General features: G+C 42.8%; 1 protein-coding gene across 15 annotated transcripts in view; it reads right to left on the reverse strand.

Annotated features, from left to right (window-relative positions):
* The window catches only part of LOC126057241 (zinc finger protein 699-like), a 44,892-nt gene extending 20,908 nt beyond the window's left edge, over positions 1-23,984 (reverse strand). For 3 of the 15 annotated variants that reach the window (XM_049852721.1, XM_049852722.1, XM_049852720.1), the window contains exons 1-2: positions 23,741-23,815; positions 1,293-22,018 (exon numbers count right to left, since the gene is read on the reverse strand). In XM_049852721.1, coding sequence (XP_049708678.1) covers positions 1,293-1,317 — 25 coding nt within the window. In that variant the 5' untranslated portion in view covers positions 1,318-22,018; positions 23,741-23,815. Of the gene's footprint in view, positions 1-1,292; positions 22,019-23,740; positions 23,830-23,900 lie in introns of those variants that run through there. The other 12 variants (XM_049852713.1, XM_049852710.1, XM_049852714.1 and 9 more) reach the window with 12 other exon arrangements.
* Between the last annotated feature and the right edge of the window lie 2,190 nt (positions 23,985-26,174).

A 26,174-nucleotide genomic window follows, 5' to 3' on the forward strand; every position in this document is an offset into this window, starting at 1 on the left:
AATGGAATAGAATTGAGAGTCCAGAATAAATCCACACATTTATGGTCTATTGATTTTCTGCAAAGGTAAAAAATCCAGTCAATGTGGAAAAAAAAAAAAAAAAACAGTCTCTTCAACAAATGGGGCTGGGAATTCTGGGCCTCCCCATGCAAAAGAATAAAGTTGGACTCATATATCACACCATACATGAAAATTAACTCAGAATACATTAATGACCATATATAAACTAAAACTATAAAACTTATAGGGTAAAAACATACGGGTAGTATTTCAGGACCTAGTTTTTGACAACAAATTCTTACACGTGACATCAAAATCATGAGCAACGGAAGACAAAACAGATAAATTGGACTTCATCAAAATTAAAAACCTTTGTGCATCTAAGGCTTTATCAAGAAAATGAAGATACAACCTACAGATTGGAGAAAATGTGTATCAGATAAGGGCTTAATACCTAGATTATATAAATAATTCCTACAACAAAAAGATGAACAACCAAAAAAAATGGGCAAAGGATCTGAATAGACATCTCTCCAAAGATATACAAATGGTCAATAAGCACGAGATGATGTTCAATGTCATTAGTAATTAGGGAAATGCAAATCAAAACAAAACTGCGATATCACTTCACACCAACTATGATGGCTATTATTAATGAAAGCAATTTAAAATGGTGCTGCCTCTATGGAAAACATTCATGGTTCGGTGGTACAATTCTCACCTTCCATATGGGAGACCTGGCTTTGATTCCCAACCAATACACCTCATACATAGCTACCACGTGTCTGTCAGTGGATGCTTGTGAGGCTGTGATGCTGAAAATGTTTCAGCAGAGTTTTCAGACTAAGACAGACTAGGAAAAATAGCCTGGTGATCTACTTGTAAATATCAGCCAACGAAAATCCTATGAATCACAGTGGTCCATTTCATTCCACAGCACCTGTGATAACCATAAGTCGGGGCCAACTCAAAAGCAGCCGACAACATAACATACAAAGGGAAGCACAGTATGTCTGTTTGGGCATTAGATTAAAGAATGTTAATTAAAAGTGACAATCACACATATTTATATGACATATTCTTATACGAAGTGAATAGTAGTCAACAGTATCACAATTGTTGAGAGTAACAGTGATAACGACCCTAGGTGTGAGTCTTCAGCTTAAATACCAGGATATTATTGTCTCAGCTAAGGACTGTAGGTAAAAGCCACAGCGCTTGAGGAAACAGAAAGATGAAGGGCAGAAGACCAATTCAAAATTTAGTTATAAAGGGAAGGTTAACTGTAGTACCTGTCTCTCTCTCTCTCTCTCTCATCAGCAGCAGAGGAAGGCTTCCGTGAGGTTTTTCTAAGGCACACAATTACAGTCAATGTGCAGAATCCCTCAAAACAAAACAACAATCTCATTGGTCAGGTAGGAATGTTTCTGTGAGTGACAATACACCTGGAAAATGAAACAAGTAAGAATCTTATCAGTTTATCTTCTCGTACAAGAAGAAGTCCAGAGGTTACAGTGCAGGATGTTTGACAGGTGCTCTGTGAAGTAATCAGTGACCTAGGCTCCTTTCTGTCTACTCTACCTCCATTACCACGCACCCACATTCTCATCGTGGCCAGCTGGCTGCTGAATGAGAAAGAGTAAGACTGAAGGATGAGGAAAAAACCCTATTTTTTTTTCCTTCTTAGGCTTTGCATTGTTTACATGGGGACATATGAGACCCAGTGACTCTGTCTTTGTTATGGGCAAGTTCTACGTCAAAGAGCCACCCTCATTATAATGGAAAATGGAGACACTGACTGTTCAGTGTAAAATTCTCTCCTCCTCAAAGTCCTCTTTGAAGACTAAGGTGCACCTGACCCAAGCTTTGGTATCCTCAATCCCCTCATATGCACGTGAAAGCTGGAAAATGAATAAGGAAGACTGAAAAAGAATGGATGCCTCTGAATTATGGTGTTAGCGAAGGATACTGAATATACCATGGACTGCCAGAAAAACAAACAAATCTGTTTTGGAAGAAGTACAGCCAGAATGTTACTTAGAAGCAAGGATGGGGAGGCTTCATCTCACATACTTTGGACATGTTATCAGGAGGGACTAGTCCCTGGAGAAGGACAATGTCATGGATTGAACTATGTCCCTCCCAAAATGTGTGTATTAACTTGGTTAGGCCATGATTCCCAGTATTCTGTTGTTGTCCTCCATTTTGTGATTCTAATTTTATGTTAAAAAGGATTAGGGTGGAGGTCACATCACTGATCCAATGTAAAAGGAGTTTCCCAGAGGGTGGGGCCTGCTCCACCTTTTATCTCTCAAGAGATAAAAGGAAAGGGAAGCTAGCTTAGAGTGGGAACCTCATATCACCAAGAAAGCACTACCAGGGGAGCAGAGCGCATCTTTTGGACCTGAGGTTCCCGTGCTGAGATGCTCCCAGACCAAGGAAAGACTGATGACAAGGACCTTCCTCCAAAGCAGACAGGGAGAGAAAGCCTCCCCCTGCAGATGATGCCCTGAATTTGGACTTTTAGCCTACTAGACTGTGAGAGAATAAATTTCTCTTTGTTAAGGCCATCCACTTGTGGTATTTCTGTTATAGCAGCACTAGATGACTAGGACAGACATCATGCTTCATAAAGTAGAAAAAACTCAAACTCCTTGCCATCGAGTCTTCCAACTCATAGTGACCCTACAGGACAGAGTAAAACTGCCCCATAGGGTTTCCAAGGAGTGGCTGGTGGATTCGAACTGCAGACCTTTTGGATCACAGCCGAGCTCTTAACCACTGTGCCAACAGGGTCCAGCAGAGGGTCAGCAAAAAAGAAGAAGACCCTCAATGAGATGAATTGACCCAGTGGCTGCAACAATGGGCTCAAGCATAACGATTGTGAGGATGGCGCAGGATTGGGCTGTGTTTTGTTCTGCTGTACATGGGGTTGCTACGATGCAGAGTCGACTCAGTGGCACCTAACAACAACAACAACCCATGTGGGAAACCTGGCTTCAGTTCTAGGCCAGTGCACCTCATGTGCAGCCACTACCCGTCTATTCGGTGGTAACTTGTATGTTGCTATGATGCTGATCGAGTTTCAACAGAACTTCCAGACTAACACAAACTAAGGCCTGGTGCTTTACTCCCAAATTTAAAAAATGGTCAAGGGACTTAAATAGATATTTCTCCAAAAAAGATAACAAAATACCCAACAGGTACATGAAAAGATGCTCAATGTCATCTATTCACTAGGGAAATGCAAAATCAAGACTATGTGAGATACCATTTCACACCCACTAAAACCAAAAAACCAAACCCACTGCCATCAAGTTGATTCTGACCCCATACGGTTTCCAAGGCTGTAAATCTTTGTGGAAGTAGACTGCCACATCTTTTTCCTGCAGAGCCATTGGTGGTTTTGAACCGCCAATTTTTCTGTTAGCAGTTGAGCACCTTACCCACTGTGCCAAAAGAATATGTGTTGGTGAGCATGTAGAGAAATTGGAACCCTCACACACTGTGGGTGAGAGTGGAAAATAGTACAAACACTGTGGAAAACAGTTTGGCAGTAAACTTTGAATTAGCATATGCCTCAGACATTCCACTCTTAGGCAGGCAGTTTGAACCCAACCAAATACTTGAAAGCAGGCATTCAAAAAGATACTTATATACCAGTGTTCACTGTCACATTATTCACAACTGCCAAAAGGTAGAAACAACTCAAGTGTCCATCAACAGACGAAAGGATTTAAAAGAAAAAAACCATGAAATATTATTCATTCATAAAAGAGAAATTCTGTTCATGCTTCCACATGGATGAACCTTGAAAACATTATGCTAAGTGAAACCAATGAGACACAACAAGACAAGTATTATTAGCTATAACTTATATGAAATAAGTAGAACAGGCAAAAGCATAGACACCAGAGTTTATTAGTGGCCCCATTACCAGGGACTCAGGGGAGCGGGAGTTTGGAGTTATTGCTTAAGGGGTACTGAGTTTCTGTTTGGAAAGATGAAAAATTTTGGAATTAAATGGTGGGGATGGTTACACAACACTGTTAATGTATTTAATGTCACTGAATTGTACACTTAAAAATGGTGAAAATAGAAAACTTTTAGATATATTTTACCACTTAGGGATCATTTTAAAGGTGCAGACCTCTAAGCATTCTTCTGTGAACTACTAAATCAAAAGCACAGGCGACTAACCAGACACTGGATGTCTGAAATGCTGGCCACAGGTTTTATGCACACTTAAGTTCTAGAATGTCATCAAGGCAGATTATTTGAAGAAAGGGGAGGTAAAAGCCCAGATGTCACATTATAAAGTTCTTCAGCTGTGAATCAACTAAGCCTCAATCATTCACATAAAGAAGGGAACGGAAACTCAGTCAAGAAAGGCAGGGGCCCTCAAGATACTCACAGTGGAAAATGCAAAGACATCCAAGGGCAGGTCCTGACTTCTACTTCTCCTACATGACCCAGGTTGACCAGGTTCCTGTAGTTCTCCAACATTATGCCCCTTTACAAAGTCCTCTGAGCAGGATACAAGCATTTCCCCCACTCCTTCTAGGGGAAATCTACAGACAAATCCTTTTATATCAATGGTAGCTAACATAAAAAACACATTTCTCCAGTGGTCCACAGTGCAGTGTTGATGGTGGTGGGGCAGTTCTTATTTTCACACAACGAGGGGAGGCAAGAGGTATATGCATCAGCTTTGATTGAGGTAAGCGTACAGATGGGTCCGTACAAGGTAATTCTGAGCAAGTTATATATCCCTAATTTTAATTCATGATTAAAGCATAGAGACCAAAGTTTATCAGTTGCTACCAGGGACTCAGGGGGGTGGTGAATGAGGAGTTATTGTTTAAGGGGTACTGAGGATATGAGATTCACTGTAGATTTTACATTTGTGTGGATGATAAAAGAAATATACAAATAAAAAAAAAAACTCAAAAAGTGGTTGTCTTTAAATAAGCAATAAATGTTATGTTCTATCCACCAAGTGACAGATAATTTCTAAGATGAACCAGAGTAACAATTCATTCTATTAAGGATGACAGAGTCAATAAGAGGCCTGAAGAAAGGTTGTGATCACAACAGACAGGATTTGTTCTCACTTGAGTGAGAATAAAACTGTGTCACAGACTAATTTGCCTTGGGTCAAACATCGTAATAAATGGCAGAATGCAGGTGGTTGGGCTCTATAATTGAATCCGAAGAATCAAAAAGTCAAATAAACAACTGGACTAAACCAAAAGCAAAGAAGTTTCCTGAATAAACTGAAGGCTTCAAAGGCCAGCGTAGCAGAGGCAGGGGTACGGGGACCATGGTTTCAGGGGTTTCAGGGGACATCTAAGTCAACTGGCATAATAAAATCTATTAAGAAAACGTTCTGCATCCCACTTTCAAGAGTGGCGTCTGGGTCTTAAACACTTGCAAGCAGCCATCTAAGATGCATCAATTGGTCTCAACCCACCTGGATCAAAGGAGAATGAAGAACACCAAGGACACGAGGTGATTACGAGCCCAAGAGACAGAAAGGGCCACGTGAACCAGAGACTACATCATCCTGAGACCAGAAGAACTAGATGGTACCCGGCTACAACCGATGACTGCCTTGACAGGGAACACAACAGAGAACCCCTGAGGAGCAGAAGAGCAGTGGGATGCAGAAACCAAATTCTCATAAAAAGACCAGACTTAAGGGTCTGACTGAGACTAGAAGCACCCCAGTGGTCACGGCCCGCAGACCTTGTGTTGGCCCAGGACAGGAACCATTCCCGAAGCCAACTCTTCAGACATGGACTGGACTGGACAATGGGTTGGCGAGGGATGCTGGTGAGGAGTGAGCTTCTTGGATCAAGTGGGCGCTTGAGACTATGTTGGCATCTCCTGCCTGGAGGGGAGATGAGAGGGTGGAGGGGGTTAGAAGCTGGCGAAATGGACATGAAAAGAGAGAGTGGAGGTAGAGGTCGGGCTGTCTCATTAGGAGGAGAGTAATTGGGAGTGTGTAGCAAGGTGTATATGGGTTTTTGTGAGAGATACTGACTTGATTTGTAAACTTTCACTTGAAGCACAATAAAAATTATTTAAAAAAAAAGTCAAATAAAATATACACCATTGAAAGGACACTGACAGAGTGTTTCCTAACTGAGAAAACTAGAAACAAGTTAAAAACCAACAACAAAGAATTAGTTAAAAGGTCATTATACATGTGCACACAAAAGCATATACGTAATTGTTGTTAGGCGCCGTAAAGTCAGTTCCAACTCATGGTGACCCTGCGTTACAAGAGAACCAAACACTGCCTGGTCCTGTGCCATGCTCACAATCAATGTTATGCTTGAGCCCACTGCTGCAGTCACTGTGTCAATCCACCTCATTGAGGGTCTTCCTCTTTTTCGCTGACCCTCAACTTTACCATGCATGATGTCCTTCTCCAGGGACTGATCCCTTCCTGACAACATGTCCGAAGTATGTAAGACACAGTCTCGCCATCCTTGCTTCTAAGGAGCATTCTGGTTGTACTTCTTCTTTTGGCAGTCTATAGTATATTCAATATTCTTCGCCACCATGATTCAAAGGCATCAATTCTTCTTCGGTCTTCCTTATTCATTGTTCAGCTTTCACATGCATATGATGCGACTGAAAATATCATGGCTTGGGTCAGGCGTGCCTGAGTCTTCAAGGTGACATCTTTGCTTTTCAACACTTTAAAGAGATCTTTTGCAGCAAATCTGCCCAATGCAATGCGTCTTTTGATTTCTTGATTGCCCCTTCCGCGGGTGTTGACTATGGATCCAAATAAAATGAAATCTTTGACAACTTTGATCTTTTCCCCATTTATCATGATGTGGCTTATTGGTCCAGTTGTGAGGATTTTTATACCAAAGGCTATGGTCTTTGATCTTCATCAGTAAGTGTTTCAAGTCCTCTTCACTTTCAGCAAGCAAGGTTGCGTCATCTGCGTACTGCAGGCTGTTAATGAGTCTTCCTCCAATCCTGATGCCCCATTCTTTTTCACGTAATCCAGCTTCTCAGATCATTTGCTCAACATACAGACCGAATAGGTGTGCTGAAAGGATACAACCCTGACACACACCTTTCCTGACCTTAAAACACACAGTATCTCCTTGTTCTGTCTAAACAACTGCCTCTTGATCTATGTATAGCTTCCTCATGAGCACAATTAAGTGTTCTGGAATGCCCATTCTTTGCAATGTCATCCATAATTTGTTATGATCCTGTCATGGACTGAATTATGTCCCCAAAAATGTGTGTATCAATTTGGCTAGACCATGATTCTGGGTATTCTGTGACTTTCCTATATTGTGTAAATCCTGCCTCTATGATGTTAATGAGGGAGGACAGACAGCAGTTGTGTTAGTGAGGCAGGATTCAGTCTATAAGATTGGATTGGGTTTTGAGGCAATCTCTTGAGATATAAAAGAAGTGAGCAGAGAGACAGGGGACTTCATACCACCAAGAAAGCAGTGCCAGGAGCAGGGCGTGCCCTTTGGATCCAGGGTCCCAGAGCCAGAGAAGCTCCTCGACCATGGGAAGATCGAGGGCAAGGACCTTCCTCCAGAGCTGACAGAGAATGCCTTTCCCTGGAGCCAAAGCCTTGAATTTGGACTTTTAGCCTACTTTACTGTCAGAGAATAAATTTCTCTTTGTTAAAGCCATCCACTCGTGGTATTTCTGTTATAGCAGCACTAGGTGACTAAGACAGATCCACACTGTTGAATACCTTTGCATAGTCAATAAAACACAGGTAAACATCCTTTTAGTATTCTCTGCTTTCAGCCAGGATCCATCTGACATCAGCAATGATATTCTTGGTGCCATGCCCTCTTCTGAATCCAGCCTGAATTTCTGGCAGTCCCCTGTCGATATACTGCTGCAGCCGCTTTTGAATGATCTTCAGCAAAATTTTACTTACGTGTGATATTAATGATATTGTTCAGTAATTTCCACATTTGGTTAGATCACCTTTCTTGGGAATAGGCATAAATATGGATCACTTCCAGTCAGTTGGCCAGATAGCTGCCTTCCAAATCTCTTGGCATAGACGAGTAAGCACTTTCAGTGCTGCATCCATTTGCTGAAACTTCTCAATTGCTATTTCGTCAATTCCGGATATATGTAAGTAGTTACCATTTTTACTATTATTAATATAATATTGTTGTTGTTGCCCTTAGGCACAGTCAATTCTGACTCATGGTGACCCCATGTGACACAGCAGAACTACCCGATAGGTTTCCTAGAATGTAATCTTTACAGAAGCATATCGCCAGGTCTTTCTCCCACAGAGCAGGTAGGTGAGTTAAACCACCAACCTTCCAGTTAGCAGCTGTGGGCTTCACCATTCCACCACCAGGACTCCTTATTAACATGATACTGTGAAAATATTTAAAAAAAATAAAAAGAAAAAAAACCCAAACCCATTGCCATAGAATTGATTCCAACTCATAATGACCCTATAGGACAGGGTAGAACTTCCCCATACGGTTTACATACAGTACCTGGTGGATGTGAACTACCGACCTTTTAGTTAGCAGCTGTAGCTCTTAACCACTACGCCACTAGGATTTCCAAAAAGGCCATGGGAAAAACATGTAAAACTTATTTATGAAATAATAAAATGTCTTTTATAGAAACCTGTGGTGCATGCTGAAAGCATGCTGAGAAGCAGAGAATACCAGAAAGATGTTCACCTGTGTTTAATTGGCTATACAAAGGCATCCAACTGTGTGGATCATAACAAACTATCAGTAACAATGAAGAGAATGGAAATTCCAGAACACTTAATTGTGCTCATTCAGAACCTGTCCTCAGACTATGAAGCAGTCATTAGAATAGAACAAGGGGATACCACATGCTTTGATGTCAGGAAAAGAGTGGCTCTGGATTGGGTCCTTTCACCATACCTATTCAATCTGTATGCTGAGCTAATAATCTGTGAAGCTGGACTATATGAAGAATAAAACCACATCAGGATTGGAGGAAGATTCATTAACAACCTGTGACATGCAGATGGCACAACCCTGCTTGCTGGAAGTGAAGAGGACCTGAAACACTTACTGATGAAGATCAAAGACCACAGCCTTCAGTATGGATTACACCTCAACATAAAGGAAACAAAAATCCTCACAACTAGACCAATAAGCAACATTATGATAAACAGAGAAAATACTGAAATTGAAAAAGATTTCATTTTACTTGGATCACAATCAATGCCCTTGGAAGCAGCGGTCAAGAAATCAAAGGACACGTTATATTGGGAAAATCTGCTGCAAAAGATCTCTTTAAAGTGTTAAAAATCAAAGATGCCACTTTAAGAACTAAGGTGGGTGTGATGGTTAATGTCGTGTGTCAATTTGGCGGGGACATGATTCTCAGCGGTTTGAGTCTGGCAGTTGTATGATGTTACAGTCACCTCCATGATGGGATGTACTGTGAGTGGCCTATCAGTTGAAAAGGAATTCCCTTGGGCACGTGGCCTGCATCACATATAAGTGCACATTCTGGCAAGGCTTGTGGGCTTTTGGTCACTCTGGATCCTGCAGCTGGCTCCTGTTTGTCTGACCTCCAGTTCTTAGGACTTGAGGTAGCAGCATACCTGTGGTCTTGCCTGCCGATCTTGGCATTAGTGGATCTTCACAGCCTGTGAGCAAGAGCCGTGCTCTCCGACCTGCCGGTCTTAGGTTTGCCAGCCCCTGTGGCTACGTGAATCAGGAGAAGCCTCTATACTGACCCATATCTTTGGGAGATTCCTGCCTCTACAACCATGTGAGCCATTTCCTTGACATAAATCTCTCTACGTATATATTTATACACTTTACTGGTCTTGCTTCACTAGAGAATTCAACCTAAATGTGTCTGACCCAAGCCATGGTATTTTCAAGTGCCTCATATGCATGTGAAAGCTGGACAATGAATAACAAAGACAGAAGAAGAATCGATGCCTTTGAATTATGGAGTTGCTGAAAAATATTAAATATACCACGTACCACCCAATGAATGAGCAAATCTGTCTTGGAAGAAGTACAGTCAGAATGCTTATTAGAAGTGAGGATGGTAAGACGTCGTCTCACATACTTTGGTCATGTTATCAGGAGTGGCGAGTCCCTGGAGAACAACATCATGCTTGGTAGAGTAGAGGGTCATCGAAAAAGAGGAAAACCCTCAACAAGATGGATTGACACAGTGGCTGCAACAATAGGCTCAAGAACAAAAATGACTGTGAGGATGGCGCAGGACCCAGCAGTGCTTTGTTGTGCTGTACGCAGGGTCACTACAAGTTGGAACCGCCTGGATGGCACCTAACAACAACAACAACATGGTGCATGCACACCAACAGTATAATTAATCAAAATAAGAGCAGCTGTCTTTGAATGACGGATTTTACGGCTGATCTTCAGTATCATTTTCTGTTGATATTTTTCGGTATTTAGTACAATGGACACATTTAAATTCTACTTCTGTAGTAAGGAATTTGATCTCACCTAAAAAGAGGGCTACGGCAACTGGGTGGCACAAATAGTTAAATGCTGGACTACTAGCCAAAACCTTCGTGGTTTGAATCCACCCAGCTGCGCCTCAGATGACAGGCCTAGCAATCTGCTTCAGAAAGGTCACAACCTTGAAAACCCTATGGAGCAGCTCTACTTCGTACACATTGGGTCACCATGAGTCAGAATGGACTCAATGGTAACTAACAACAACAAAGAGAGTTCTGGCTTTTGTCCTGGCAACTGGGAAGTAAACTCTAAAGCCTTGGAATTTCCAGAGTGACAGACTGCCTTTGTGACTCACAGTGGGCCCCTCTGTCCACACCTGATAGTTTACACTAAAGAGGTGATAGAGTGGAAGCTGGTCACGCCAGAGAGACCCAACACGTGATTAAATTTGGGGCTTGTGTTAACATTAGACCAATATCCACAGGTAAATGGAAGCCCACTGCAGGAGGAAACACACAGAGTTAAAGCTGGTCATGCCAGAAAGACCCACCATGTGATCAGAGTTGGGGCTTCTGTTAACATTTAACCAATATCAACAGGTAAATGGGAGCCCACTGCAGGAGGAATCACACAGAGTGGAAGCTGCTCATACCAGAAAGACCCACCATATGATCAGGGTTGGGGCTTCTGTTAACATTAGACCAAGATCAGCAGGTAAATGGAAGCTCACTGCAGGAGGAATCACACAGAGGGGAAGCTGGTCATGCCAGAAAGACCCACCATGTGATCAGAGTTGGGGCTTGTGTTAACATTAGACCAGTATCAACAGGCAAATGGGAGCACACTACAGGAGGAAACACACAGCTGCCCAGAGGGGGTCAGCTGATGAAACCACCTGTATGGAAATTAGGTGCGGGGGGGGGGTTCTTTGGTTACACACCTGCACTTTAACATTCAGCACCCAAAACGAAAAAATGACTTCGGGGCGCACACTCGAAGGCCACACACTAAGTTCACATGGGTTCCGAAGAAGGGGAGAATCAAAAAGAATGCAGACAGACCTGGGCTCAGGCTTCAATAGGATCCAAGGGGGTAGTACACTTCATTTCCTGAGCTTAGGGGCTACTGGCTAATTTAAAACAAGTGGCAGGGAACTGGAAGGGGGGGCGGGGGTTGGGGTGCAAATTTGGCAAAAGAGGGCATGAGGTCCTCATCTGGGTTCCCAGGTATGACATGGGCTGGGGAAAGGTGGGGGAGCCAGCAAGGGGAGGAATTTTCTCTGGACTGTTATCTGGGATTTTGCACATGGGTGTGAGGTGAGTTGATTAGGTAGGAGAGCAAGCCTGCTCTTCCGAAGTAAGTAAATTTTAAGCAGAGGCTCGAAGAAATGCCGAGGCATTTACAAAATGGAGTTTGGGTTTCTTATGACAGATCTTTGGGTCCCATGATACCACCCTGACTTAGGGGATGGGGAGCCAAGTGGAGGGCTGGAGTTTCAGCCACATGGGCAGTAATTCAACAATCATGCCAAAGTGATGAAGACTCCCCCACCCCAAAAAGAACCTGGACACTGAAGCTCATGTAAGCATCCTGGCCTGGCAATAATCCAAGGGTACTGGCATCACCAATGCCATCGATCACATCCTGAGCACGTGGAAGGTTGGCATTTGCAACCCTCCTACACTCTGACCTATGTGTCACTTCTTTGGTTTATTCTATGTTTTCTCTGTAAAAATGTGATCATGAGTATAATAGCTTCCATTGAGTTCTGAGAGCTTTTCTATACGGAACCCAAGGGTAGTTTTGGTAAACTCCCTAATTTGCAGCTGGTGTCAGAAGTCTTGGACTGATTTTGCAGTCTGGAGAACAGAGCCCATAAATAGAATTTGGCTAACTACAAAACAAAACAAAACAAACCCGTTGCTGCTGAGTTGATTCCAACTCCTAGTGACCCTATAGGAGAGAGCAGACAGGGTTTCCAAGGAGCACCTGGTGGATTCAAGCAGCCAACATTTGGTTAGCAGCCATAGCTCTTAACCACTACACCACTGGGGTTTCCTGGCTAACTACGGTAGTACTTAATTTAAATTTCTTAAAAAAAAAGAATGAATGAGGTGGTGCCAAGATGGCAGAATAACCAGACAATTCCGGTGATCCCTCTTACAACAAAGACTCAGAAAAACAAGTAAAAGACTTAGATTCATGACAATCTAGGAGTTCTGAACATTAAAGGGAAAGTCAGAAAATGGACTGAGCAGCAGGGGGAGGGGAAGATGGTTCAGAGGTGGAGCAGAGTTACCGGACCCGAATCGCCGGGATCCCGCAGGCACCATTCCCGGGAGTGGCTATGGAGGGCTGGTAGTAGTGTTCAGTTGCAGTTTCCTCAGGGAGAAACAGCCAGCGGCAGAGCCTACTCACACCTCTGGAACCAGAGAAGAATAGCGCTGCAGATAAAAGCTAAATACTTGAATATATTGTATTGCACCCCCCGTTCCTAAGCTGGCTTCAGGGGTTGTTGATTTCCCTAGGCCTCAGATAGGTAGTGTTCAGCATCCTGAGCCATTCTCCCAGCCTTGAAGAAGGAAGAAATTTCCAACTGGGGGAAAAGATAATTTGCCAGCTCCACTAATATGGGGAGCTCAGGACAGAAGGGGCTCCTGTCCAGGCATAAATGCTCTGTGGACTTTGGGTACCTTTCCCCGCTGCATGGACCTGAGTGGCACTATTTCAGGAGAACAGACCCCTGGGGGCAGACTACAACTGTTTCAGCTGTGCAGTGGAGAGGTGGGTGTTTGATGTTTGACACGGCTTTGCCCATTAAACAGGGTCCTCACCTACCCACATCAGGGGCCTAAGGACTGGTGGCTCCACTCACATCACCCAACCGACCATGACAGGGGTCCAAGGATAACTGGTACCTCCCAGTCCTTACAACCAAAAGCACTGGGTGCCCATGGTCCATCTGCAGAACCCGCCAACCTGTATCCTCTAGGGAATGGGGATGCACGTTCCTTACAGACACTAGGGGGAAGGTTATCAGCCCCTGCCTTGTTCAGAACGTGACCCCATGCTTCAACCAGATACCGGTACCTACACCAATCACCCCTGCCCCTCTAAGACTGGAGGACAGAGCCTGCACCATACACTTTATGAACAGCTACCAGGACACCTGAGCTGAAGTCATACAAGAAAAGTGTATGGACTCCTAGGCTGATATACCTGATAACAGCTCTAGCCATCTGGTGACAAGGCGTTAGAACTTCAAAGGTGAAAATAATCAAGCTAACTCACTCATGCAACCTATTTGGGCATATCAAAACAAAACAAAGCAAAAAGCTAGGACACTGTAAGCAAACATAAAATAAACTAATACAATAACTTATAGATGGCTTGGAGACAACAGTCAATATCAAATCACATAAAGCAGCAGACCATGATCGCTTCAATAAGCTCTCAAAACAAAGAATCAACGGATCTTCTGGATGAAGGTGCCTTCCTGGAATTACTGGATGCACAATACAAAAAGTTAATATACAGAACTCTTCAAGACATCAGGAACAATATTACAAAGGAGAAAGGCAATACACAGAACACGCCAAGGAACACACAGAATAAGAAGCTGAAGAAATTAAAAGGTTATTCAAAAACAAAATGAAAAATTTAATAAGCTGCAAGAATCCATAGAAAGGGGCATTCAGAAATTCAGAAGATTACAATATTATAAAACTAGACAACTCAATAGAAAGTCAGAGGAGCAGAATTGAGCAAGTGGAAGGTGGACTTGGTGAGATTGAAGATACATTTGAAGAAAAATCAGATAAAAGAATTTTTAAAAATGAAGAAACCTTAAGAATCATGTGGGACTCTATCAAGAGAAACAACCTATGAGTGATTAGAATACCAGAACTGGGAAAGATACCAGAAAATACAGAGAGAATTGTTGAAGACTTGTTGGCAGAAAACTCCCCTGATATTGTGAAAGATGAGATCTATCCAAGATGCTCACTGAACTCCACATAAGGTAGCTCTTAAAAGAATATCACCAGGACATATTAATAATTTTAACAGCAGCTAGGGATAAAACAAAAAGTCACCTATAAAGGACAGTCAATACGAATAAACTCGGACTAGTCGGCAGAAACTATACAAGCAAGAAGGCAATGGGATGACTTATACAAAGCATTGAAAGAAACAACTGCCACCCAGGAATCATATATCCAGCAAAACTGTCTCTCAAATGTGAAGGTGAAATTAGGACATTTTCAGATAAACAGAAGTTTAGGGAATTTGTAAAAACAAAACTAAAACTACAAGAAATACTAAAGGGAGTTCTTTGGTTAGAAAATCAGTAGTATCAGGTAACAACCCAAGACTAGAACACTGGACAGAGCAATCAGATGTCAACACAGACAGGGAAATCACAGAAATAAATCAAGATAAAAAAACTGCTCAAAACAGGTAAATAGCGATGTCATTATATAAATGAAGACCACATTAAAATAAAGAGGAACTAAGAAATGTAGTCATACATCTTTCATATGGAGAGGAAGACAAGGTGATACAAAGAAAAAAAAATTTAGGTTTAAACTTAGAAAAATAGGGGTAAATATTAAGGTAACCAAAAAAAAGGAGACTAAAATCCTATTACCCAAATGAAATACAAGAAAAAAAATAGAGATTCCACAGAAATAAAATCAACAAAGATGAATAAGAGGAGAAGACAATACACAAACTACTCAGCACAAAAAATTAAGTGGGAAACAGAAACTGCCAACAACACACAAAAAAAGACATCAAACTGACAGCACTAAACTCATACCTATCCACAATAACACTGAACGTAAATGGACTAAATGCACCAATAAAGAGACAGAGGGTGGCAGAATGGATTAAAAAACAGGATCTGTCTATATGCTGCCGACAAGAGACACACCTTAGATTTAGAGACACAAACAAACTAAAACACAAAGAATGGGGAAAAAAATGTATCAACCAAACAACAATAAAAAAAAGGGCAGAGTGGCAATGTCAATCTCTGACAATATAGTCTTTAAAATCAAATCCACCACAAACGATAAGGAAGGACACTATATAATGATTAAAGGGGCAATATACCAGGAGAATACAACCATATTAAATATTTATGCACCCATTGACAGGGCTGCAAGGTACATAAAACAAACTCTAACAGCACTGAAAAGTGAGATGGACAGCTCCACAATAATAGTAGACTTCAACACAGCACTTTCATTGAAGGACAGGAGATCCAGAAAAAAAGCGTAATAAAGACATGGAAGATCTAAATGCCACAATCAACCAACTTGACTTCATAGACATACACAGAACACTCCATCCAGTACCAGCCAAGTATACTTTCTTTTCTAGTGCACATGGAACATTCTCTAGAATAGACCACATATGAGGGCATAAAGCAAGCCTTAGCAGAATCCAAAGTACTGAAATATTACAAAGCATCTTCTCTGACCATGAGGTCATAAAACTAGAAATCAACAACAGAAAAATCAGGGAAAAGAAATCAAACTCTTGGAAACTGAACAATACCCTGCTCAAAAACAACTGGGCTAAAGAACACATTAAGGATGGAATAAAGAAATTCTTAGAATCAAAAGAGAATGAAAATACTTCCTATCAGAACCTTTGGGACACACTGAAAGCAGTGCTCAGAGGTGAATTTATATCAATAGATGCATCCATACAAAAATAAGAAAGGGCCCAAATCAAAGAATTATCCCTACAAGTTAAATAAATACAAAGAGAGCAACAAATGAAACTCTCAGACACCAGAAGAAAGCAAATAATATAAATTAGAGCAGAATTAAATGAATTACACAGCAGAAAATCAATTCAAGACCAAAAGCTGGTTCTCTGAAAAAATTTAACGAAATTGATAAACCATTGGCCAAACTGACAAGAGAAAAACAGGAAAGGAAACACATAACTCAAATAAGAAATGAGATGAGCAATACACAACAGACCCAGCTGAAACTAAAAGGATCATATCAGATTACTATGAAAAACTGTACTCTAACAAATTTCAAACCTAGAAGAAATGGATGAATTCCTAGAAAGACACTACCTACCTAAACTAACACAAACAGAGGTAGAACAAATAAATAGACCCATAACAAAAAAAGAGATTGAAAAGGTAATCAAAAAACTCCCAACAAAAAAAAGCCCCAGCCCAGACTACTTCACTGCAGAGCTCTACCAAACTTTCAGAGAAGAGTTAACACCACTACTACTAAAGGTATTTCAGAGCATAGAAAGGGATGGAATGCTCCCAAACTCATTCTATAAAGCCAGCATATCCCTGATACCAAAACCAGGTAAAGACACCACAAAAGAGAAAATTACAGACCTATAACCCTCATGAACTTAGATGCAAAAATCCTCAACAAAATTTTATCCAATAGTATTCAGCAACATATTAAAAAAATAATTCACCATGACCAAGTGGGATTCATACCAGGTATGCAGGGATGGTTCAACATTAGAAAAACAATTAATGTAATCCATCATATAAATAAAAACAAAACACAAGAACATGATCTTATCAATAGATGCATAATAGGTATTTGACAAAGCTCAACACAGATTCATGATAAAATCTCTCAACAAAATAGGAATAGAAGGAAAATTCCTCAACATAATAAAGGGCATTTATACAAGGCCAATAGTCAACATCATCCCAAATGAAGAGAGTCTGAAAGCATCCCCCTTGAGATCAGGAACCAGTTAAGGATGCTTTTTATCACCGCTCTTATTCAAAATTGTGCAGGAGGTCCTAGCCAGAGCAATTAGGCTAGATAAAGAAATAAAAGGCGGACAGATTGATAAGGAAGAAGTATAAGTATCTCTATTTGCAGATGACATGATCTTATACACAGAAAACCCTAAGGAATCCTCAAGAAAACTACTGAAACTAATAGAAGAGTTCAGCAGAGCATCAGGATACAAAATAAACGTACATAAATCAGTTGGATTCCTCTATGCCAACAAAAAGAACATCGAAGAGGATAGCACCAAATCAATACCATTTAAGTAGCCCCCAAGAAGATAAAACACTTAGGAATAAATCTTACCACAGACTCAGAAGACCTTTACATACAAAACTACAAGATACTACTGCAAGAAACCAAAAGAGACCTATGTAAGTGGAAAAACATACCTTGATCGTGGATACAAGGACTTAACATTGTAAAAATGTCTATTCTACCAAAAGCGATCTATAGATACAATGCAATTTCGATCCACATTTCAACTACATTTTTTAATGAGACAGAGAAACAAATCGCAAGCTTCATATGGAAGGGAAAAGGCCCCGGATAAGTAAAAAAAAAAAGAAAAAAAGCATTACTGAAAAAGAAGAAGTAAGTGGAAGGCCTCACTCTACCTGATTTTAGAACCTATTATATCACCACAATAGTCAAAACAGCCTGGTCCTGGTACTACAACAGATACATAGACCAATGGAATAGAATTGAGAATCCAGACATAAATCCACCCACATATGAGCAGCTAATGTTTGACAAAGGCCCAAAATCAGTTAAATGGGGGAAAAGATAGTCTAACAAATGGTGCTGCAAAAAAATGAAGGAAGACCCATACCTCTCACCATGCACAAAAACTAACTCAAAATGGATCAAAGACCTAAATATAAAATCTAAAACGATAAAGATCATGGAAGAACAAATACACACAACACTAGGAGCACTAATAGAGGACATAAACAGTACACAAACGACTACTAACAATGCAGAAGAGAAACTAGATAACTGGGAGCTCCTAAAAATCAAACACCTATGCTCATCCAAAGACTTCACCAAAAGAGCAAAAAGATTACCTACGGACTAGGAAAACGTTTTTAGCTATGACATTTCTGATCAGCGTCTGATCTCTAAAAGCTACATGGTACTGTAAAAACTCAACTACAGAAAGACAAATAACCCAATTAAAAAATGGGCAAAGGATATGAACAGGCACTTCACTAAAGAAGACATTCAGGTTGTTAACAGATATACGATGAAATGCTCACTATCATTACCCATTAGAGAAATGCAAATCAAAACTACATTGAGATTCCATCTCACTCCAATAAGGCTGGCATTAATCCAAAAAACACAAAATAATAAATGTTGGAGAGGTTGTGGAGAGGCTGGAACACTTATATACTGCTGGTGGGAATGCAAAATGGTACAACCACTTTGGAAATCAATTTGATGCTTCCTTAAAAAGCTAAAAATAGAACTACCATACAATTCAGCAATCCCACTCCTTGGAACATATCCTAGAGAAATAAGAGCCTTTACATGAACAGATATATGCACACCCATGTCCACTGCAGCACTGTTTACAGTAGCAAAAAGATGGAAGCAACCAAGGTGCCCATCAATGGATGAATGGATAAATAAATTATGGTATGTTCACACAATGGAATACTACGCATCGATAAAGAACAGTGATGAATCTGTGAAACATTTCATAATATGGAGGAATCTGGAAGGCATTATGCCGAGCTCAATTAATCAGTTTCAAAAGGACAAATACTGTATAAGACCACTATTGTAAGAACTGGAGAAACAGTTTACAGAGAAGAAAATATTCTTTGATGGTTACGGGATGGGGGGAGGGAGTGAGAAAGGGAGAGGGGTATTCACTAATTATACAGTACATAAGAGCTATTTTAGGTGAAGGGAAAGACAGCACACAGTACAGGAGAGGTCAGCACAACTGGACTAAACCAGAAGCAAAGAAGTTTCCTGAACAAACTGAAAGCTTCGAAGGCCAGCATAGCAGGGCTTGGGGTTTGGGGGCCATGGTTTCAGGGGACATCTAAGGCAATGTGGCATAATAAAATCTATTAAGAAAACATTTTGCATCCCACTTTGGTGAGTGGTGCCTGGGGTCTAAAATGCTAGGAAGAGGCCATCTAAGATGCATCAATTGGTCTCAACCCACCTGGGGCCAAAGAGAATGAAGAACACCAAAGACAGAAGGTAACTATGAGCCCAAGAGACAAAAAGGGCCACATAAACCAGGGACTACATCAGTCTGAGACCAGAAGAAGTAGATGGTGCCTGGCTACAATCGATGACTGCCCTGACAGGGAATACAACGGAGAACCCTGAGGGAGCAGGAAGCAGTGGGATCCAGGCCCCAAATTCTTGTAAAGAGACCAGACTTAATGGTCTGACTGAGACTACAAGCAACCCGGCAATCATGGTCCCCAGACCTTCTGTTAGCCAAAGACAGGAACCATTCCCAAAGCCAACTCTTCAGACAGGGACTGGACTGGACAAGAGGATAGCAAATGATACTGGCAAAGAATGAGCTTTTTGGATCAAATAGACACATGAGGCTATGTTGGCATCTCCTGTCTAGAGGGGAGATGAGAGGGCAGAGGGGGTCAGAAGCTGTCCGAATGGACAGGCAAAGAGAGAGTGGAGGGAAGGAGTGTGCTGTCTCATTAGCGGAAGAGCAATTAGGAGTATTTTTTTTAGCAAGGTGTACATAAATTTTTGTATGAGAGACTGACTTGATTTCTAAACTTCCACTTAAAGCACAATAAGAAAAGAAAAAAAAAGAACTCGAGAAATCATTTAAACAGAGAAGAAAATATTCTTTGATGGTTAAGGGAGTAGGGAGGAAGAGAGAGGTGTTTTCACTAGATAGTAGATAAGAACTATTTTCGGTGATGGGAAGGCAATACAGGCGAGGTCAGCACAACTGTACTAAACCAAAGGCAAAGAAGTTTCCTGAATAAACTGAAAGCTTTGAAGGCCAGTGTAGCAGGGGTGGGGGTTTCGGTACCCTGGTTTCAGGAGACATCTAAGTCAATTGGCATAATAAAACCTATTAAGAAAACATTCTGCATCCCACTTTGGAGAGTGGCATCTGGGGTCTTAACAATGCTAGCAAGTGCCCACCTAAGATGCATCAATTGGTCTCAACCCACCTGGAGCAAAGCAGAATGAAGAACACCAAAGACACAAAGTAATTATGAGACAGAAAGGGCCATATAAACTAAAAAAAAAAGAATGAAGTTGCTCCTGGGACATTTGTGTGGATTACAGGGGAAATCAACAGACCGCCCATTACAGCATCCCCACCGCAATGAGAACCTACAGTGAACAAACAGTGCCTTCATTTTCTATTAAGATCACAGCCAAGAAAACCCTATGGAACAGTTGTAGTCTGCAACACATGGGGTGGGCATGAGATGGAATCAACTCGATGGCAACTGGCAACAGATAAAATTAAACATGAAGATAAAACAGTCACATTTAAGAATGCACATAAAAATGTATGTTGGAAATATGAGTAAAAGGAAACATTCAAATTCAAAGAAAAACTGATTAATCATTAAGCTTGAAGAGAAAAATGAAAAACAATTCCCACCGAAATTGCCACATCTGCAATGCAATAAAACATAGTAAGCATATTGAGGATTTAGTATATCTAAATTAGTGAATAAGAAGCCCTAATGGCACAATTAGGAGCCCTGGTGGCACAGTGGTTAAACACTTGGCTGTTAAACTGAAGGCTGACAGTTCAAACCCAAGACCAGGTGACCTGCCCCCATAAAGATTACAACCCATGGGACAGTTCTACTCTGTCATATGGTGTCATCATCAGTCAGAATCGACTGGAGGGCACATAATAACTACAGATCAGTGAATACAAACTGAACTTTTATCACAGGCACTTGGATACAGTGACTGAACATTCATCAAATATGACCATGTAGTGAGTCACAAGGTAAATATCAGCAAATTTCAAATAAGATGATATCTCACTATATTTAACAATTTCAAGGACCGAATATTGTGTTGTCTTCAACTAGAAATAAAACTGTGAAACAATCTCAAAAAAAAGGAAGATTAGGTAGGCCAGGAACCCTGGTGGCATAGTGGTTAAGTGCTACAGCTGCTAACCTAAAGGTCAGCGGTTCAAATCCACCAGGCGCTCCTTGGAAACTCTATGGGGCAGTTCTACTCTGTCCAATAGGGTCTCTGAGTCAGAATCAACTCGACAGCAACAGGTTTGGTTTTGTGGTTTTAGGTAGGCCACAGTACTTGCACAGTGAAATCAAAATGAAAGTAAATAAAAATCAGACAGAGGAGGCAAAACTAAACAAACCAAAAAGCAAGAGATAGTTACGTGCTTAGAATCTGATTACAGGAAAAGTTTTCATAACCTTTGTGACAACTGGTAAATGACCAGTTTAGACTCATTGTCACCATGAAGAATCAAAGTACTCAAAACCAGGGTATGTGGTCAAAGCAGTGATCTTGAAATAAGTGTATCTTCAAAAACATACTATTGAAAACTAAGAAAAAAAACAAAAATAAACCCACTGGCCTGGAGTCGATCCCTTTTCCTGGCAACCCCACATTGTCACAGCCTAGAACTGCTCCAAGGGTTTCTCAGCTATAATCTTTACAGAAGCACAGCCCACTCTTCCACTGGGCCCTGGGTGGATTCAAACTGCCAACTTTTCTTTAGACCAGTGCAAACTGTTTGGGCCATCCAGGGACCTTCAAAAAAAGAGGGAGGGGTGAGTGGGGTTGAAAATAAATAAACCAATTGCTGCAATCTGTAAACCAAGAGAGGGAAAAAGGAAAACTCAACTTCATATTAAAAATTAATATCATAACCAATAAGGTTAAACTGTCCCCCCCTTCCACCACACCCTGGGTCTTTGAGCTCCTGATAAGGCATCCCGTGTAACCGCCCAAGGCCACTGCTCCCACCCCCCACTCAGACCTGTGAAGTTGTCCTTAGATGAATTTCATGCGTCATACCCAAAAAATCCCCAGCCACCATGCTGCATCCCCCACTGTATCCCCACAAATTAGTGAGTTCCTGGAATTGCCGCCTATTCTCAGAAGCTTCATGAATTACACATAACTCCCTAACCAGAACCCTGTAACTGCCTTAGAATCCTCAACCTCAGGGAACTTGACACTTAATCTCCCAGCTCCTTGCTTGACCATGTGACCCTAATACTCTCCAGCACGTTTTTCTTTTTCAAAACGGGCAATTGAGAGCTTGACAGAACTATGCCATGATGAAGCTCTAAGTTCTTCCTCTGCCTGCCTACTCCTTCACACACCTCTGTTAGTCACTTTGTTTTGATCTAATGTTAATAACTTTGTTATTTGTTTGATCTCGTGCAAGTAACTTTGTTTTGTTCTGTGTGACCACCTGTGTCTTAGAATCCCCCAAAGTGAAATCAGGGCCCAGACGTCTGATACATAGATCTTCAGCCTGATGAACAGATGTCTGTCTGGCATGTATCTCCTTAGTCCGATAGAGTCTTTTGTCACTGTCTTGTAACGACTAACTCCTCTGGCCATGCCATCTTAAGGGCTACAAAGACACTTCTAACCCTTGTAAGATTCTATATAAGGTCTAATATAAAACTACTCTTTGGGACTCCATAGAGACAGCCTGTGTTGCTGGCGGGTCCCAGGCGATGTATACATCCCCTGAATAAACTTTCTCACTTTCTCACTTGCGGTGCCTTTCACTGGCTTGACTGGTTGGAGGCACCCCTAAACAGGTAACAACTGGCTTGCAATAAAGTCTACTTTCTCTTCCTCAAAAGCCTCGTGTCTCTCAATTGACCTATCAGGACCCACCCTCACTGGGTTACAGTATTGATAATATTTTGAAAAAATGACAGACTTCAACAATGAAAGCATGAAGCAGATTATTTGGCTGAAAACGACAAAACGAATAAAAATTCCCGACTCGAGTACTGGTTCGTGGGGCGCGGCCAGCACCGCCGTGAGAGCGCAGGCGACTACCCCCGCGGGCCGCTCCAGACAGAGGTGGGGAGAGGTGAGCGAGAAGCCAAGAGGAAGGCGGAGGTGGGGAGGGGTCGGGGCGGGGCCGGCGGGAAGGCGGAGGTGGGGAGGGGTCGGCGAGGGGCCGGCGGGAAGGCGGAGGTGGGGAGGGGTCGGGGCGCGGCCGAGGAGAGGGCGGAGGTGGGGAGGGTTCGGTGCGGGGCCGAGGGGAAGGCGGAGATGGGGAGGGGTCGGCGAGGGTCCAAGTGGAGGGCGGAGGTGGGGAGGGGTCGGCGAGGGGCCGACGGGAAAGCGGAAGTAGAGAGGGGCCCACGAGAAGACAGCGGTGAAAAGCCTGCGAAGAGATGGCAAGGTGGAGAGGAGACCGTGAATGGCCAACGGGAGGCGGCTGGTGGGTTCCCGGGCCGGAGTGGGAAGGCCCGGCGGGCCCGCTCGGAGTCGTCTTACCGGAAAGAGACGCCGATCTGGGACGACAGCGGGGCGGGTGCGGAGACCTGAAGGTCTGCAGATCCGCCGGACCCGGGGGGAGGACGCGAGGCTGGGGAGGACGCGAGGCTGGAGAGGATGCGGAGCGCGGGTTTAAACTAAAAAGGGGACACTCACTCACCCTCATGGGATTGCCGCTCCCTGCGAGCCACTTCCGTATGCACAGGAAAAGGCGCAGCGGGCAGGAGCTGCGCAGGGGCCGGGGCGGGGCTGCGCAGAGGACTGAGCTGTGCAGGCGCAGAGTTGTGCAGGGATGGGGCGGGGGCTGCGCCGGGGACTGAGCTGTGCAGGGGCAGAGTTGTTTGCAGGCATAGGGCGGGGGCTGCGCAGGGGACTGAGCTGTGCAGGGGCAGAGTTGTGCAGGGATAGGGCGGGGGCTGCGCAGGGGACTGAGCTGTACAGGGGTAGAGAGCTGTGCAGGGATAGGGCGGGGGCTGCGCAGGGGACTGAGCTGTGCGCGGGGGCTGCGCAGGGTCCGGTGCGGGGCTGCGCAGGGGACTGAGCTGTGCAGGGGCACAGTTGTGTGCAGGAGTAGGGGTGGGGGCTGCGCAGGGGGGCAGTGCTGTGCAGGGGATCGGGCGGGGCTGTGCAGAGGCGGGGTAGGGTCCTCTGATGGCGGTGGCCTTGGAATGCCTGGGGCTACTGGGCAGAACTTTCCCCACCTCCACTTGGGCTTTCAGCTCTGGCCTTCCAAGAGAACTTGATTCTCCTTCTCTTGAACCATTTCATAGTCTTTTTTTTGGGGGGGGGCTCTGAGGACCAGAGCTACTTGCATTAATGTTCCAAACAATTTAAGATAGGAGACTTGTGTAGGTCACTGTCTTAGTCATCTAGTGCTGCTATAACAGAAATACCACAAATGGATGGCTTCAACAAAGAAATTATTTTCTCACAGTCTAGTAGTGTCTTAGTCATCTGGTACTGCTATAAAAGAAATACCACAAGTGGGTGGCTTTAACAAAGAGAAGTTTATTCTCTCACAGTCTAGTCGGTTAGAAGTCCAAATTCAGGGTGTCAGCTCCAAGGGAAGACGTTCTCTTTCTGTCAGCTGTGGAAGAAGGTCTTTGTTCTCAGTCTTACCCTGGTCAAGGAGCTTCTCAGACACAGGGATCCCTTGTCTAAAGAACGTTCTCTGCTCCTAGTGCTGCTTTCTTGGTGGTATGAGGACCCCCCTCTCTGCTGGCTTCTATTATATCTCAAGAGATTGCCTCAAGACACAATCTAATCCTGTAAATTTGAGTTCCTGCCTCACTAACACAACTGCCGCCCATCCTCCCTCATTAACATCGTAAAGGCAGGATTTACAACATAAGAAAATCACGCAATACTGGGAATCATGGCCCAGCCCAGGTGATACACATGTTTTTGGGGGGACATAATTCAATCCATGACAAGCAAGTTAGAATTCCAAATTGAGGGCATCAACTCCAGGGGAAGACTTTCGCTCTCTCTGTAGGTTCTGGAGGAAGGTCCTTCTCACCAACCATTCTTAGTCTAGGAGCATCTCAGCACGGGAACCTCGGGTCCAAAGGACACACTCTGCTGTTGGTGCTGCTGTCTTGGTGGTATGAGGTTCCCATGTCTCTCTGCTCGCCTCTCTCTTTTATATATCAGAAGCGATTGGCACTACCTAATCTTGTATCTCATCAATATAACTGCCACTAACCCATCTCATTTCATCATAGTGATAGGATTTATAACACACAGAATAATCACATAAACCAGTGGACAATCACACAATACTGGGACTCATGGCCCAGCTAAGTTGACACATATTTTGGGGGGACACAATTCAATCCATGACATGCCACATTTTGGCCCACCACCCCAAAATTCATGTCCTTCACACATGTAAAACACATTCACCCCATCATATCATTGCAGAAATCTTAACTCCAAGTACAAAATACAAAAATCCCTCTTTATCTGTGAAGTCTAGAATACAAGTTATCTGCTTCCAAAGTACAATGGCAGAACAGACACAAGGTAGACATTTCCATTACAAATAGGAGAAACTGAGGTCAAAGAAGGCATAACAGGCACCAAGCAAGTCAACAGAACACATTACATTAGCGCTCAAGGCTTGAAAATAATCTTATTTTCTGAGACCATTTACACAATAGCCCCGCCCTTTCAGACTCTAGGTATTGGCCACACTCTCCGGATTCTGAGTGGAGGCCAATCCGCCCTGGGCTTCAGCTCCACCTTCCAGGCCCACCTGGACAAAAACTCCATTCCCTTGGCTTTAGGTGCACCATTCTCCTAGTCTCTCTGAATGGTGACTCCACCCTTAGAAACATCAAAGGCCATTGCTCCACCCTTTCAAACACCTGAGGTCATGACCATACTTTTTTTTTTTAACTGAATTTTAGAACACACTAGTTTCTCATCAAAA

Source organism: Elephas maximus, chromosome 13 (genome assembly GCF_024166365.1).
Source record: "Elephas maximus indicus isolate mEleMax1 chromosome 13, mEleMax1 primary haplotype, whole genome shotgun sequence".
Lineage (NCBI taxonomy): Eukaryota > Metazoa > Chordata > Mammalia > Proboscidea > Elephantidae > Elephas > Elephas maximus.